This window comes from Oncorhynchus masou, chromosome 12 (genome assembly GCF_036934945.1).
Source record: "Oncorhynchus masou masou isolate Uvic2021 chromosome 12, UVic_Omas_1.1, whole genome shotgun sequence".
NCBI classification, from domain to species: domain Eukaryota; kingdom Metazoa; phylum Chordata; class Actinopteri; order Salmoniformes; family Salmonidae; genus Oncorhynchus; species Oncorhynchus masou.
The window spans coordinates 17,200,281-17,218,726 of record NC_088223.1 but is presented as its reverse complement, the minus strand read 5'-3'; the positions used below and the strand labels follow the sequence as shown (position 1 = coordinate 17,218,726).

The window sequence follows — 18,446 nt, the reverse complement described above, 5'->3', positions numbered from 1 at the left end:
GTTTCCTGGGATACCATCACTGAGAACATCTGATTGAATTAGAGAAGCTTTATTGGGAGATGGTTAACGTGACAAGCACAAAGCCACCGTGTCACTGTCGTACTATTGAATTCATGGTTTCCTGGGATACCATCACTGAGAACATCTGATTGAATTAGAGAAGCTTTATTGGGAGATGGTTAACGTGACAACCACAAAGCCACCGTGTCACTGTCGTACTATTGAATTCATGTTTTATTGGGGTCATTGAACCACTAAAATCCAATCAGTTTTATTTAACAGCACAGGTTAGTGTTTTTCATCATGAAACCTAACCCTAACCTTAACCACACTGTTAACACTAATGCCTAACCCTAACATTAAATTATGACCAATAAATCACATACATTTTTACAAAATAGATTTTTTTTAAAATCTCTTCATGATGTCATGGTGCTTGCCTTCAGTGTTTACTTCTGTTTAGGTGTGTGTGTGTTTCAAGACTGTGTGTGTGTGTGTGTGTGTGTGTGTGTGTGTGTGTGTGTGTGTGTGTTTCAAGACTGTGTGTGCAAGAGTGTGTGTGTGTGTGTGTGTGTGTTTCAAGACTGTGTGTGTGTGTTTCAAGACTGTGTGTGAGAGAGAGTGTGTGTGTGTGTGTTCATGGCCTCTGCATTAGTGCATCAGTCTATTACATCAGGGTGGCATCATAGTCTGATGACTCATAGCATGAATCCCAGGTATCTCCAGCCTAAACATATCAGAGGTCCTTAACATCATTTAGACAGCCAGACTAAATGCTTATGTAACCGATATGAAATGGCTCGCTAGTTAGCGGTGGTGCGTGCTAATAGCGTTTCAATCATCACTTGCTCTGAGACCTTGAAGGAGCTGTTCCCCTTGCTCTGCAAGGGCTGTGGCTTTTGTGGCGTGATGGGTAACGATGCTTCAAGGGTGACTGTTGTCTGTGTGCAGAGGGTCCCTGGTTCGAGCCCAGGTAGGGGTGAAGAGAAGGGCGGAAGCTATACTGTTACACTTACAGGGACCATCACCTTACCATCAGATTACCATAACCATAACCTGTCAGTCTAAAGCAGATCTTCAGAGAGAAGGCCACTCCACCACCGCCACTCAGTCTCAACCTGTTGATGTCTTTTTTTATTGAACCTTTATTTAACTAGGCAAGTCAGTTGATGTCTCTGGAGGAATGATCAGCCATCTTTATGGTCAGAGTTTAGTGATCACTGAGATGAACCCAACCCATGGAGGTTTCAATATACCATTCTGAGTTAGACATCATCTGTTGTGAATACAGGCGTACAGGCATTTCAGTCATGAAATGTGAAAATTGTGATTGATAAATTACTGTTTATCCTTCCCCCTCACCTGCATGTTCTCCCGCAGGTCCGTGGCCTCCTTCAGTTGCGGGCCGGCCATTTTGAAAACCTCGTCCACTTCTTTGATCCCCAGGTCCCGGAGTGCAGCGTAGTCCCTCCCTCGCCTCGCCTTCCGCACAGACAGCCCCCGCTTGTAGGGCTTTCCCCCTCCTCTCCGGTTGGTGAGGGCCACATGGACGAACAGCTTGGCGTACGGGAGGTCCTCCCCCATCAGTGACTGTAATGGTATGTGCCGGTAGCCTGGCTGTAGGCACTCCAGGGGAATGGTGTACTGACCTGTGGTAAAACAGGGGATTACAAATGATGTGCAAGAGTGTTAGACAATGAAATGACCATGAGAAGATAGTGAATGTTCACTCACTCTTTAACTGCTACCAAGTGTTCTTTATCTTAGCTAGTGATACTTGCTTGTGAGCTAGCAATAATCTTCACATGGCTGAAAGGTTGTTGTAGTATCAAATCAAATATTTATTGGCTTCAGACAAGCTCAACCAAAAGCAGACTGGACACCCGACTAGCAGTCAGTGCAGAGCTGACCTTCGCCCTCCCTCCACTACTAACCTATGAACTCGTCCCCTATGAATTCGTCATCCAGCACCACGAAGCGCACCATGGCCAGCTCTGGCAGGTTGATCTGGAACTCAAAGCTCTCGTCAAAGATGGGGTCTCCGTTCTGCATCACCGTGCGGGTGCGGCGCTCGGCACAGTCGGCAGGGATTCCGTGGATCTCCACGTAGACGTACGGGTCCACCACATCTCCTTTAGCTCCAGAACCCCTCGGACGGGGCAGGTTCTGACCACTGATCACCTGCATGGATGGATCCGTTTTTTTGATTGATTGATTGTCTGTTAGTTTGTTTATTTGTTTGATTGATGCAGGTGAACTGAATAACAGAACCAATACCATTCAATCATTAAGAGAAGTGTACTGAATAATGGAACCAATACCATTCAAGCACTAAGAGAAGTGTACTGAATAACAGAACCAATACCATTCAACCACTAAGAGAAGAGTACTGAATAATGGAACCAATACCATTCAACCACTAAGAGAAGTGTACTGAATAATGGAACCAATACCATTCAACCACTAAGAGAAGAGTACTGAATAATGGAACCAATACCATTCAACCACTAAGAGAAGTGTACTGAATAATGGAACCAATACCATTCAACCACTAAGAGAAGAGTACTGAATAATGGAACCAATACCATTCAACCACTAAGAGAAGTGTACTGAATAACAGAACCAATACCATTCAACCACTAAGAGAAGTGTACTGAATAATGGAACCAATACCATTCAAGCACTAAGAGAAGTGTACTGAATAACAGAACCAATACCATTCAACCACTAAGAGAAGAGTACTGAATAATGGAACCAATACCATTCAACCACTAAGAGAAGTGTACTGAATAATGGAACCAATACCATTCAACCACTAAGAGAAGAGTACTGAATAATGGAACCAATACCATTCAACCACTAAGAGAAGTGTACTGAATAATGGAACCAATACCATTCAACCACTAAGAGAAGAGTACTGAATAATGGAACCAATACCATTCAACCACTAAGAGAAGTGTACTGAATAACAGAACCAATACCATTCAACCACTAAGAGAAGTGTACTGAATAATGGAACCAATACCATTCAACCACTAAGAGAAGTGTACTGAATAACGGAACCAATACCATTCAACCACTAAGAGAAGTGTACTGAATAACTGAACCAATACCATTCAACCACTAAGAGATGTGTACTGAATAACTGAACCAATACCATTCAACCACTAAGAGAAGTGTACTGAATAACTGAACCAATACCATTCAACCACTAAGAGAAGTGTACTGAATAACTGAACCAATACCATTCAACCACTAAGAGAAGTGTACTGAATAACAGAACCAATACCATTCAACCACTAAGAGAAGTGTACTGAATAACTGAACCAATACCATTCAACCACTAAGAGAAGTGTACTGAATAATGGAACCAATACCATTCAAGCACTAAGAGAAGTGTACTGAATAACAGAACCAATACCATTCAACCACTAAGAGAAGAGTACTGAATAATGGAACCAATACCATTCAACCACTAAGAGAAGTGTACTGAATAATGGAACCAATACCATTCATCCACTAAGAGAAGAGTACTGAATAATGGAAACAATACCATTCAACCACTAAGAGAAGTGTACTGAATAATGGAACCAATACCATTCAACCACTAAGAGAAGAGTACTGAATAATGGAACCAATACCATTCAACCACTAAGAGAAGTGTACTGAATAACAGAACCAATACCATTCAACCACTAAGAGAAGTGTACTGAATAATGGAACCAATACCATTCAACCACTAAGAGAAGTGTACTGAATAACAGAACCAATACCATTCAACCACTAAGAGAAGTGTACTGAATAATGGAACCAATACCATTCAACCACTAAGAGAAGTGTACTGAATAATGGAACCAATACCATTCAAGCACTAAGAGAAGTGTACTGAATAACAGAACCAATACCATTCAACCACTAAGAGAAGAGTACTGAATAATGGAACCAATACCATTCAACCACTAAGAGAAGTGTACTGAATAACAGAACCAATACCATTCAACCACTAAGAGAAGTGTACTGAATAATGGAACCAATACCATTCAACCACTAAGAGAAGTGTACTGAATAACGGAACCAATACCATTCAACCACTAAGAGAAGTGTACTGAATAACTGAACCAATACCATTCAACCACTAAGAGAAGTGTACTGAATAACTGAACCAATACCATTCAACCACTAAGAGAAGTGTACTGAATAACTGAACCAATACCATTCAACCACTAAGAGAAGTGTACTGAATAACTGAACCAATACCATTCAACCACTAAGAGATGTGTACTGAATAACTGAACCAATACCATTCAACCACTAAGAGAAGTGTACTGAATAACTGAACCAATACCATTCAACCACTAAGAGAAGTGTACTGAATAACTGAACCAATACCATTCAACCACTAAGAGAAGTGTACTGAATAACAGAACCAATACCATTCAACCACTAAGAGAAGTGTACTGAATAATGGAACCAATACCATTCAAGCACTAAGAGAAGTGTACTGAATAACAGAACCAATACCATTCAACCACTAAGAGAAGAGTACTGAATAATGGAACCAATACCATTCAACCACTAAGAGAAGTGTACTGAATAATGGAACCAATACCATTCATCCACTAAGAGAAGAGTACTGAATAATGGAACCAATACCATTCAACCACTAAGAGAAGTGTACTGAATAATGGAACCAATACCATTCAACCACTAAGAGAAGAGTACTGAATAATGGAACCAATACCATTCAACCACTAAGAGAAGTGTACTGAATAACAGAACCAATACCATTCAACCACTAAGAGAAGTGTACTGAATAATGGAACCAATACCATTCAAGCACTAAGAGAAGTGTACTGAATAACAGAACCAATACCATTCAACCACTAAGAGAAGAGTACTGAATAATGGAACCAATACCATTCAACCACTAAGAGAAGTGTACTGAATAATGGAACCAATACCATTCAACCACTAAGAGAAGAGTACTGAATAATGGAACCAATACCATTCAACCACTAAGAGAAGTGTACTGAATAACAGAACCAATACCATTCAACCACTAAGAGAAGTGTACTGAATAATGGAACCAATACCATTCAAGCACTAAGAGAAGTGTACTGAATAACAGAACCAATACCATTCAACCACTAAGAGAAGAGTACTGAATAATGGAACCAATACCATTCAACCACTAAGAGAAGTGTACTGAATAATGGAACCAATACCATTCAACCACTAAGAGAAGTGTACTGAATAATGGAACCAATACCATTCAACCACTAAGAGAAGAGTACTGAATAATGGAACCAATACCATTCAACCACTAAGAGAAGTGTACTGAATAATGGAACCAATACCATTCAACCACTAAGAGAAGAGTACTGAATAATGGAACCAATACCATTCAACCACTAAGAGAAGAGTACTGAATAATGGAACCAATACCATTCAACCACTAAGAGAAGTGTACTGAATAATGGAACCAATACCATTCAACCACTAAGAGAAGAGTACTGAATAATGGAACCAATACCATTCAACCACTAAGAGAAGAGTACTGAATAATGGAACCAATACCATTCAACCACTAAGAGAAGTGTACTGAATAACAGAACCAATACCATTCAACCACTAAGAGAAGTGTACTGAATAATGGAACCAATACCATTCAACCACTAAGAGAAGTGTACTGAATAACGGAACCAATACCATTCAACCACTAAGAGAAGTGTACTGAATAACGGAACCAATACCATTCAACCACTAAGAGAAGTGTACTGAATAACAGAACCAATACCATTCAACCACTAAGAGAAGAGTACTGAATAATGGAACCAATACCATTCAACCACTAAGAGAAGTGTACTGAATAATGGAACCAATACCATTCAACCACTAAGAGAAGAGTACTGAATAATGGAACCAATACCATTCAACCACTAAGAGAAGTGTACTGAATAATGGAACCAATACCATTCAACCACTAAGAGAAGAGTACTGAATAATGGAACCAATACCATTCAACCACTAAGAGAAGTGTACTGAATAACAGAACCAATACCATTCAACCACTAAGAGAAGTGTACTGAATAATGGAACCAATACCATTCAACCACTAAGAGAAGTGTACTGAATAACGGAACCAATACCATTCAACCACTAAGAGAAGTGTACTGAATAACGGAACCAATACCATTCAACCACTAAGAGAAGTGTACTGAATAACTGAACCAATACCATTCAACCACTAAGAGAAGTGTACTGAATAACTGAACCAATACCATTCAACCACTAAGAGAAGTGTACTGAATAACTGAACCAATACCATTCAACCACTAAGAGAAGTGTACTGAATAACTGAACCAATACCATTCAACCACTAAGAGATGTGTACTGAATAACTGAACCAATACCATTCAACCACTAAGAGAAGTGTACTGAATAACTGAACCAATACCATTCAACCACTAAGAGAAGTGTACTGAATAACTGAACCAATACCATTCAACCACTAAGAGAAGTGTACTGAATAACAGAACCAATACCATTCAACCACTAAGAGAAGTGTACTGAATAACTGAACCAATACCATTCAACCACTAAGAGAAGTGTACTGAATAACAGAACCAATACCATTCAACCACTAAGAGAAGTGTACTGAATAACAGAACCAATACCATTCAACCATTAAGAGAAGTGTACTGAATAACTGAACCAATACCATTCAACCACTAAGAGAAGTGTACTGAATAATGGAACCAATATCATTAAACCATTAAGAGAAGTGTACTGAATAACTGAACCAATACCATTCAACCACTAAGAGAAGTGTACTGAATAATGGAACCAATACCATTCAACCATTAAGGAGCCAACAAGCCAGGCAGTGAATAGGAGCCTCCATTAAACAGATGTAAATAAACACTGCTGTCTATCTGCTAGCCACTCACCTTGACATGGAGCAGCTGAGGGGACACACCCGGCACAGAGTCTCTCGTATCGGCGCTGAAATACGACACCTCCTGTCGCATGATGGCGGGTCGCAAGACGTACCCACAATTCCCGTTCTGGCGGAACCAGGCGATGTTAAGGTCCATCATCAACCCGGGCGTCTGGTAGTTCAAAGCCACAATCTGGCAACCGCACTTCCACAGGTCCTGTGGGTTCATGTTGCTGGAGTCGATGCGCATGGCGCTGGGGTAGACCCGCGACAGGAAGCGCTTGTTGTAGTTGACAAAGTCTCCTGGGCGCTCGCTGGCGCAGCGCAACGCTAGGGTCTCATTGAACGAGCAGAGCTCCCAGGGTTTCTGGATAGAGAATGACATCTGGAAGTCTGTGAAACGTACTGACTTGCACAGAGTCACCAAGTCAGAGAGCTCCTTTAGGAGCTGGAACCGTTTAGGGGTGGTAGGAGGGGTCAGGGTTTTAATGCTACCAGTACCACCACCCCTCCACTTTTCTGCCCCCCCTCCCCCGCTCCTTCTCCACTGTTACCAGCCTTCATTCTCTGGCACATCTCCGCCCCCTCGTCTTCGTCAGTCACGTCCCCCTCCGCCCCCCCGCATCCCTCCTCCAACTTCTGCCCCTTCAACAGGATCTTGCCCCTCAGGGCATTAGGCGAGGGCAGGTACACCTCCCCTTCCCTGAGGGGCTTCGTGTACAACCTCTCCCCTAGTATCCTCCTCAGGTGCTGAAGCATGACTCTCTGCTGGCAGGGGGAGCAGTGGTTCTCCACACACAGGATCAGTGGAAACTCCGAAGCCTCGAACGCAAAACGGCCGATCACATCCAAGACACAGTGGAACGTGACGGGCGAGGTGAGGGTGTGACTGGTATAAACCACGGGTTCGCCGCTAGGGCCATCCCAGACATCCACCTCCACACACCTGCAGCCCATCTTTAAAGCGCGGATGTAGCCAGTGATGTCAGCGGGCCCCTTGAACTGGTCCTCGATGAGGTAGGTGTTGTGGGAGGAGTTGATGTAGTAGTGGGATAAGGGCTGGCTCATGTCCTGGCACACCTGGCTGTGCTCCGGGTCAAACAGGTGGCACTCCAGGGAGGTGAGATATCTGGTGAAACCGTCCAATGAGAGGCAACCTTGGCGACGTCCCTCCTCCGACGGCTCGTGGGATTGGATGAGCTCCAGACTGGTGTCTTCAGTCACCTAGACACGGAGGGCAAAGGAGAACAGAGAAATGAGCATCTCTTGAAGTCAAATTGTTATTTGTATTTCTAAATCAACAACTGTATATTGGAGAGACACTTTATTTCTTATCAGCTAGACAGATCTAAGAGGGACAATAGAAGAGAAAAAGAGAGAAAAGGGGAGAGAACCCATTGAAACTGTCCTACTGGAAGAACAGAAAAGCCATTGAAACAGTCCTACTGGCAGAACAGAAAAGTGGTCCTCTTCGCCATCCTTACCTGAGTCATGCCCTGCTCAACCTCCAGGAACCTCATTAGATCCTTGGTATCCAAGTACTCCTTGTTGCTGGAGAACTGCACCAGCAGGAAGTAGATCTCCGGCCGGGTGCAAAGGTTGTGAAAGACCTCAATGAACTCCTCCTTGGTTACCCTGTCCTCTATCCCTCTTCTTCTGTTGTCTGCGTTTGCTCCAGTCCCAGCTCCAGATTCACCCCCATCCCTTTCCTCAGCTTCAGTCACAGCTGGAGCCCTATCCTCATCGCCAGCTCCTGAGCCAATCACGGCTACAACTGAAGCCCCAACCTTTGCTTCAGCCACAGTTCCAACTCCAGATGTCCTGGCCCCATTCATCCTCTCCTTGACACGATGGAGCTCCTTAAACCGGTCTTCCACTTTCTCACTCCTCACCCCAGGGTTAACACTCCTGATCAGACCTACAGCCGACCGCAAACTGATCCCCACCTCCTCTCCTCCACCCTGTCCATCTGAGACAACCATAGAGGAAAATGTCTCTGCTAGCCAGGCGAGACGAAGGCTGTCCTCACTGCTGGCCATCATGTCTATGGCATGCTTCCCATACAGAATCAGATACCTAGGATGAGACGGAGAAGGATTGCACAGAGATTGTCATAATTAAAAGATACCAGGGTAGGAAATACTATGGGAGTCATCTGTTCCAGTTGTTTTCATTCACTTCCATTGTCTAACTGTGAGATCCATTTGGGTGTCGGTCTAGATTTACTGTACATCTTCAAGGATCTTGTCATCCTTTTGATATGACACCACTTAGCCATGGAGAGTTGTTTAAACTAAAGCACAACTAGATCTGTCAACCTAGCAAGACATTGTGGACATCTATCCTACCTCAGGCCAGTGACCCAGACGTTGGCCACCTCTGCAGAGTTAGCCACCAGGTCCAGAGCTTCATAGGTCTCTCCATAGATGATAGAGAAGGCACAGTCCTCAGAGATTTGGTCATAGACGCCGTTGGTCCTAAAGGTCTCTGTGTTGCGGCCGGTGCGGACCTAGAAAGACACAAAGAAGGATCCAATCAAATGAGACCAAGTACAGAACAGTATTATTGAGAGTCAAGAGTTCTTATTGTTTCACTCAGTTCCATTGACTGACTGAGTTATATTTGGCTCCAAGACAGTGCTGAAGAATAGTCCATTCCTGATGAGTGCAAACTCCATTTAAATGTATTGCAGATCATTTAATTTAATTGCTCTGTTTTTTACAGGAAACCAGACGTCATTGCATTTATCAGGAGTTATAACTCCATAAAGATTCATAACATCGCTGTCTCCTCCTAGGTGTGTACCTACCTCTGATGGAGGGGACGGCGATGAGGGTGTACCTACCTCTCTGATGGAGGGGACGGCGATGCGGGTGTAGCTACCTACCTCTCTGATGGAGGGGACGGCGATGAGGGTGTAGCTACCTACCTCTCTGATGGAAGGGACGGCGATGCGGGTGTACCTACCTCTCTGATGGAGGGGACGGCGATGCGGGTGTAGCTACCTACCTCTCTGATGGAGGGGACGGCGATGCGAGTGTAGCTACCTACCTCTCTGATGGAGGGGACGGCGATGCGGGTGTAGCTACCTACCTCTGATGGAGGGGGCGGCGATGAGGGTGTAGCTACCTACCTCTATGATGGAGGGGACGGCGATGCGGGTGTAGCTACCTACCTCTCTGATGGAGGGGACGGCGATGCGGGTGTAGCTACCTACCTCTCTGATGGAGGGGACGGCGATGCGGGTGTAGCTACCTACCTCTCTGATGGAAGGGACGGCGATGCGGGTGTAGCTACCTACCTCTCTGATGGTGGGGGCGGCGATGCGGGTGTAGCTACCTACCTCTCTGATGGAGGGGACGGCGATGCGGGTGTAGCTACCTACCTCTCTGATGGAGGGGACGGTGATGCGGGTGTAGCTACCTACCTCTCTGATGGAAGGGACGGCGATGAGGGTGTAGCTACCTACCTCTCTGATGGAAGGGACGGCGATGCGGGTGTCGCTACCTACCTCTCTAATGGACGGGACGGCGATGCGGGTGTAGCTACCTACCTCTGATGGAGGGGGCGGCGATGAGGGTGTAGCTACCTACCTCTCTGATGGAGTGGACGGCGATGCGGGTGTAGCTACCTACCTCTCTGATGGAGGGGACGGCGATGCGGGTGTAGCTACCTACCTCTCTGATGGAGGGGACGGCGATGCGGGTGTAGCTACCTACCTCTGATGGAGGGGGCGGCGATGAGGGTGTAGCTACCTACCTCTCTGATGGAGGGGACGGCGATGCGGGTGTAGCTTCCTACCTCTCTGATGGAGGGGACAGCGATGCGGGTGTAGCTACCTACCTCTGATGGAGGGGACGGCGATGAGGGTGTAGCTACCTACCTCTCTGATGGAGGGGACGGCGATGCGGGTGTAGCTTCCTACCTCTCTGATGGAGGGGACGGCGATGCGGGTGTAGCTACCTACCTCTCTGATGGAAAGGACGGCGATGCGGGTGTAGCTACCTACCTCTCTGATGGAGGGGACGGCGATGCGGGTGTAGCTACCTACCTCTCTGATGGAGGGGACGGCGATGCGGGTGTAGCTACCTCCCTCTCTGATGGAGGGGACGGTGATGCGGGTGTAGCTACCTACCTCTCTGATGGAGTGGACGGCGATGCGGGTGTCGCTACCTACCTCTCTGATGGAGGGGACGGCAAAGCGGGTGTAGCTACCTACCTCTCTGATGGAGGGGACGGCAAAGCGGGTGTAGCTACCTACCTCTCTGATGGAGGGGACGGCGATACGGGTGTAGCTACCTACCTCTGATGGAGGGGACGGCGATGCGGGTGTAGCTACCTACCTCTCTGATGGAGGGGACGGCAAAGCGGGTGTAGCTACCTACCTCTCTGATGGAAGGGACGGCGATGCGGGTGTAGCTACCTACCTCTCTGATGGAGGGGACGGCGATGCGGGTGTAGCTACATACCTCTCTGATGGAAGGGACGGCGATGCGGGTGTAGCTACCTACCTCTCTGATGGAGGAGACGGCGATGCGGGTGTAGCTACCTACCTCTCTGATGGAGGAGACGGCGATGCGGGTGTAGCTACCTACCTCTCTGATGGAGGGGACGGCGATGCGGGTGTAGCTACCTACCTCTCTGATGGAAGGGACGGCGATGCGGGTGTAGCTACCTACCTCTCTGATGGAGGGGACGGCGATGCGGGTGAAGCTACCTACCTCTGATGGAGGGGGCGGCGATGAGGGTGTAGCTACCTACCTCTCTGATGGAGGGGACGGCGATGCGGGTGTAGCTACCTACCTCTCTGATGGAGGGGACGGCGATGCGGGTGTAGCTACCTACCTCTCTGATGGAGGGGACGGCGATGCGGGTGTAGCTACCTACCTCTCTGATGGAGGGGACGGCGATGCGGGTGTAGCTACCTACCTCTCTGATGGAGGGGACGGCGATGCAGGCCTTGTCTGACTCCTTCTTGGAGGGCTCCCATCGCAGGGCCTGCAGACCTGACTCCAGCAGGTAGTAGCGTTGGTAAACTCGTGAGTTGGAGCGCACCTTCCGAAACTCAGTACCCTCCATCTGGAGACAGATGAGATGTCAAACATGCACACACCTTGATCCTATTCACTAGGAAGCAAATGGGCAGAAACCGGAAGGAACTGCCTGCACTTGACCAATAAGAAACTTTTTTTTTCTTCGTTTTCCGTTGTGAAATGTTTTGCTATGGTGTGCACTAACGAATACACCCCAGTTATATTTCAGTCACTTGTATAAAAACAAACCAACAGACACTGCCACTTCAGAACTGTACAACTAGAATGGAAGAAGTGTAACTAGTGTAGTAACTGGTTTATAATTAGTGTGTGTAATGGGTGATGTTCCCACCATGGCGCTGATGCAGTCTGCAGCGCTGCTAATCTTCCTCTCAGAGAGACTGCTGCTGAAGGATACCGTCTTCTTCCTCTCACGACCAGCACGAGACCCATCCTATAGAGAGAGGAGGAACGGATGTGTGGGGAATCAATGAGAGGAAATTAGAGAGACAGAGAGAGAGAGATGAATTAATTAATTAATGAATACAGATACTCCTACCCAGCCCAGCTGAGGCTCATTTGACTTTGCTGGTGTTCTTTCTGATAACATGTGTCAGAGTGCCTTTCACCTTCACCAATAACCCATTAATCAAACACTGATGAGCTTTGAAAATTCAAATTCCATGCCCCCTTGATGACTTTGGCCTCCGAATGATCTGAATTCTATCACTGTTCCGCTCGAGGAGAGAGAGAGAGAGAGAGAGAGAGGGGTGGGTTTATTCAATTACGGATATATCTAGCTCTAGATTTCTTTTGAACTGTCAAAGGCAATCTGTGGCAGCATCGGCGCTGGAGTCTGAATGATGGAGAACCAGGGAAGAACGGAGGGGGCACGGTCACGTTCTGTAATCCAATCACGTTAACACACATTAAAAGGTTCCTCTAACGCAGCCAATGAATACCTTGGAAATCTTATCAATCAGCCTAGCCGATACTCAAGAATAGGTCTAACGCGGGTAAACATTAAACATAAATCGGAGTAATGTAGAATCAATGTAGAATCAATGTAGAATCTGAACCCACACAAACACCCATAGAGAAATGCACCAAACAAATAGGGGTAGGACCTTAGCAATCTTCGCTGCACAGCCTCCTGAATGTAATTCTATGGGCCCATCTATCTCCTTCAACTGCGTTTACTGGCTTTATTGTCTTCAATGGGAAATTTTGTTGCAGTGTCATCTACATGTTTAAAGTGGCATTTAAACAACAAAACAAATTGACAATACAACTTTTCATAACAGTTAGTAGGAACATTAGCCTGAGCTATTTAGGAGGGATACCACACCTGGCACTATTGATTGTCTAGTTGTGTTTTTCCTGCTGAGGGGTGCTCTATACCTGCGACCAGAGGGGAGTAGTTCAAACTCCAAGTACCTTGGGGAGGGCTCTGACCTTAAATATCTCATCCAGGCCAGTCTGTTTGACTCCAAGTACCTTGGGGAGGGCCCTGGCCTTAAAGATCTCATCCAGGCCTGTCTGTTTGACTCCAAGTACCTTGGGGAAGGCCCTGACCTTAAAGATCTCATCCAGGCCAGTCTGTTTGACTCCAAGTACCTTGGGGAGGGCCCTGGCCTTAAAGATCTCATCCAGGCCAGTCTGTTTGACTCCAAGTACCTTGGGGAGGGCCCTGACCTTAAAGATCTCATCCAGGCCTGTCTGTTTGACTCCAAGTACCTTGGGGAGGGCCCTGACCTTAAAGATCTCATCCAGGCCAGTCTGTTTGACTCCAAGTACCTTGGGGAGGGCCCTGGCCTTAAAGATCTCATCCAGGCCAGTCTGTTTGACTCCAAGTACCTTGGGGAGGGCCCTGACCTTAAAGATCTCATCCAGGCCTGTCTGTTTGACTCCAAGTACCTTGGGGAGGGCCCTGACCTTAAAGATCTCATCCAGGCCAGTCTGTTTGACTCCAAGTACCTTGCGGAGGGCACTGACCTTAAAGATCTCATCCAGGCCAGTCTGTTTGACTCCAAGTACCTTGGGGAGGGCCCTGGCCTTAAAGATCTCATCCAGGCCAGTCTGTTTGACTCCAAGTACCTTGGGGAAGGCCCTGGCCTTAAAGATCTCATCCAGGCCAGTCTGTTTGACTCCAAGTACCTTGCTTGCTGTGGTGATAATCCCTCGCAGCATATTTCTCTGGCTGACAGTGGAATTGCTAAACCAACAAACAATACAAAAAGTTTAAATGTTCTCAATGAAAGATTTGTAAAACAGAGTCATTATAGTACAACTAACATTACAAGATTCCAGCTTTTTGAGAAAGTACAGTCTCCGTTGAGTCTTTTTGTTGATCAGGTCTGTACATTTACTCTACTGAAGCTTCTTGTCCAAGAGGAAACCCAGATACCTTGTTCAGAAGCTTCAGTCCTTTAATCTATGTCATATCGTTAAGTTTGACTGCATCATACACTGATCAGGGTCAAAGGTTAGTTGGCTAGTCAGGTATAACCAATAAAAAGCCCTTTAACTGTTCAACTGTAAACAGCAGGACTGTTTGGCAAAAAGAGGAAGAGAGATTGCAAGATTTGTGACCTGGAGTGAGTGAGTGAGTGAGTGAGTGAGTGAGTGAGTGAGTGAGTGAGTGAGTGAGTGAGTGAGTGAGTGAGTGAGTGAGTCAGAGAGACAGAGAGACAGAGAGACAGAGAGACAGAGAGACAGAGAGACAGAGAGACAGATATATATATATAGAGAGAGAGAGAGAGGTGCCTGGTATGTACACATGAGTGTGATCACACGGAGTGGGGACAAGGAGTTCGGAGAACACCGAAGGGCAGCAGTGTTTTATCTGAGGAGTAGGAGTGAACGGGGGGATAGCTAGAGAGAGAACAGTGGTGGTGGGTTTTAAGTCCCTGTTCCTTCAGGGACCTTCAGTCTCTGTCAAACAGGTGTTCTCCCAACAGGGATTAGTTATGTCTGATCATCATGCCTCCTTTATTCATCAACTCATGGCTCCCTTTTCTCTCTTCTCTATTCCCACTCTGTTTTTGTTCCTGGAAGATAAAAAAAGAGTATCCCTTTCCTCTCTGCTGCTTCTTTGAGAATATCTTTGGAGAAACCCTGGTTACACGCCAGCCAGCCAGACAGACAGCCAGACACTAGCTCCAGTGATGCCAAAGAAAATCAATGTGGCACTAAATCTACAGTACTTTATCAGTACTAGTGTGGTTTCTCCCGGCCATTCACACCCAGGTGCACATAAAACGCCTTGAGACCAAGCGATAATGACTGGACATAAATACCATCGAAATGCTATCAATGACTTGTTTATCTTGCAGTCTAAAGGCCTGTGTCTGTACCATGTATAACTTAGACACCAGACATCCGTTACTGATACTTCCCCAATCAGAGGTGTCCCAGATGGCACTCTATTGCCTATACAGTATAGTACACCACCTTTGACCAGAGCCCTATGTGGTGCCATTTCACACACAGCCAGACAATGGCCGTGTCCTAAATCTGGCTTGCCTACTACTTATTTAAACTCCAAACTTTGTACTAATCGTACTGCGTACTATTTAGAACATACTGTTTAGTACGATCATATGCAATAAGGTCCAAATATCAACATACTACTCATCCACCCTGAGAATGTGTCATCATGTGTGCAATCCAGCTTGTTCCCAGCCGTTTGTTGATGTCGTGGAACACGTCCCCTATTCTGATTATCAGCTGTTGTCGAACATGCCTGTGTGAAAAGAGGATTCTCTTCCTCAAAAGTGTGCAGTGAATTCTACTAGATGAAAAGCCAAACTGAGTATGACATCCTGGCATTTAAAGCACACTAGATTATTGAAATTGCACATAATATAAACCTACATGTTTTTGCTAGAGGTGCAGCGGAATGGCCGATTAATTAGGGCCGATTTCAAGTTTTCATAACAATCGGTAATCAGCATTTTTGGATGCCGATTACTTTGCAATCCATGAGGAGACTGCGTGGCAGGCTGACCAAGTTGCTAGCTAGCATTAAACTTACCTTTATAAAAAACTATCAATCTTCACATAATCACTAGTTAAACTACACATGGTTGATGATATTACTGGGTTAACTAGCTTGTCCTGTGTTGCATATAATCAATGTGGTGCCTGTTAATTTATCATCGAATCACAGCCTACTACGCAAAATGGGTGATAATTTAACTAGCGCATTCGCGAACAAAGCACAATCATTCCACGACTGTACCTAACCATAAACATCAACGCCTTTCTTAAAATCAATACACACAAGTATATATTTTTTAAACCTGCATATTTAGTTAAAAGAAATTCATGTTAGCAGGCAATATTAACTAGGGAAGATGTTTCCCTTCTCTTGCGTTCATTGCAAGCAGAGTCAGAGTATATGCAACAGTTTGGGCCACCTGGCTCGCTGCGAACTAATTTGCCAAAATTTTACATAATTATGACATAACATTGAAGGTTGTGCAATGTAACAAGAATATATAAACAACGGCTTGTATTTCTGTGTTTATTATAATTAAGTCTTTGATTTGATAGAGCAGCCTGACTGAGCGGTGGTAGGCGGCAGCAGGCTCGTAATACCCTGACTGCAGCGCACGCGTTGCAAAATACATTTAGAAATCTATGTCATTCAATTATTGAACCCACACAGCTCGCGAGCGTCAACAAGCGTCTGCGTCGCCAAGAGATAAAATAGAAGTCCTTTCAATTTCTGACACAGATCGCGCTGCAAGTCCAGTCTCTCCCATCTCCTCATTGGTTTATAGAAGCAGGTACCCACGTGCCATCTCCTCATTGGTTATACCCACGTGGGTGATTGAAAGACGAAAAGTGTTGCCGGTTGTCATGGTAAAACTACGAAAGTTTAAATGCCATTCACCATATAAGGAGGAGAGATGACTAAAAACGATTTGGTGGATTCGGTGGTGTGTGGAATAATTATCGGAATAGAGGACCTTGTGCATTTCAGGTAAAATAACAACCTAATGATTATATCCCAGGACAAATTAGCTAGCAACAGCAAGCTAGCTAAATAGGACAAATTAGCTAGCAAGTGCAAGCTAACTAGCTAAATTGCCATAAATGTTTAATGCTTTTTAATCTGGCTCCAAATTAATGTTATTGGTTTAGAGTTTGTTTTGATATTTTAACCTGCGTGTCGTGATCATGTTTGGTGTAGGGGGACAAAATACATTTATGCACGATGGCGCACGAGCGCAGTGGTTTGGGGTCCGTGTTAGCAATGCTTGCTTCCCAGCGCTGTTTATGTCGTCAAGCCTATCAACTACTGAGATTAGGCTGGCAGTACTAAAGTGGCTATTAGAACATCCAATAGTCAAAGGTATATGAAATACAAATGGTATAGAGAGAATTAGTCGATGGGTCATAATTCCTATAATAACTACAACCGAAAACCTCTTAACTTGGAATATTGAACCACCAGCTTTCATATGTTCTGAGCAAGGAACTTCAACGTTAGCTTTCTTACATGGCACACATTGCACTTTTACTTTCTTCTCCAACACTGTGTTTTTTGCATTATTTAAACCATATTGAGCATGTTTCATTATTTGAGACAAAATAGATTTTATGTATTATATTAAGTTTTAAAAATGTGTTCATTCAGTATTGTTGTAATTGTCATTATTACAAATATAATATATATATATTTTTTTTTTAACCGGCTGATTATTCGGTATCGGCTTTTTTTGGTCCTCCAAAAATGGGTATCGCCTTGAAAAATCATAATCGGTCGAACTCTTGTTTTTGCATACTATTTAGGAGGCAAGTGTGGGTTTTGGGACAAGACCAGTAACAAGTTTCTAGAGAATGATATGTAGTTCTATGAGGATATCGTCTCACAGTGTTGATCTGGAGGAGCAAATGCCATGTGACCTATTCAATTAGAGCCACTTCATTTGTCATATGTCTACACACAACCTCAGTGCACGTATCAATACACACACACACCTCGCACATCAAAAGAGAGTACCTGGGCACACAAACACACTCATTCAGTTGTACACAAGTGACCAATGTGCACCTGTATGCAGGCTTATAAAGACAAGCATGTTGAGAAAAACAAACAAACACACACACAGTGTACACTGTCTTCTAAAATGTTTGCCAAAGAGTCATGTAACCTTTAACAATCTGTAACCTCTACTTGAATGATAGAATTAGCCACGCTACCTTAACCACACTCAGTCTGTGTGTGTGTGTGTGTGTGTGTGTGTGTGTGTGTGTGTGTGTGTGTGTGTTTATGCATCGGCGGGAGAAAGAGCGAGAAAGAAAGAAACAAAATCTCTGTTCTCAACAGTTCTCTCCTTGTCGCCAGTGTTTCTCATAAATCCAAGACATGGTGAAAACCTCCCATCGCCACTCTGAAGCCTTCAAAACAGGAAGCAGTGGTCAGTCACAAAGCAACTTCCTGTGGTGGTCTGGGGCATCAC

At 45.1% G+C, this 18,446-nt stretch overlaps 1 protein-coding gene across 1 annotated transcript in view; it reads right to left on the bottom strand.

Moving 5' to 3' along the window:
- LOC135549617 (inactive phospholipase C-like protein 2) overlaps positions 1–18,446 on the bottom strand; it is a 52,801-nt gene that overhangs the window by 13,111 nt on the left and 21,244 nt on the right. The window contains 8 exon segments of the mRNA XM_064979740.1: positions 1,363–1,649; positions 1,935–2,181; positions 6,951–7,429; positions 7,432–8,164; positions 8,425–9,016; positions 9,289–9,449; positions 11,870–12,019; positions 12,326–12,427. Of these exon segments, the coding sequence (XP_064835812.1) occupies positions 1,363–1,649; positions 1,935–2,181; positions 6,951–7,429; positions 7,432–8,164; positions 8,425–9,016; positions 9,289–9,449; positions 11,870–12,019; positions 12,326–12,427 (2,751 nt within the window).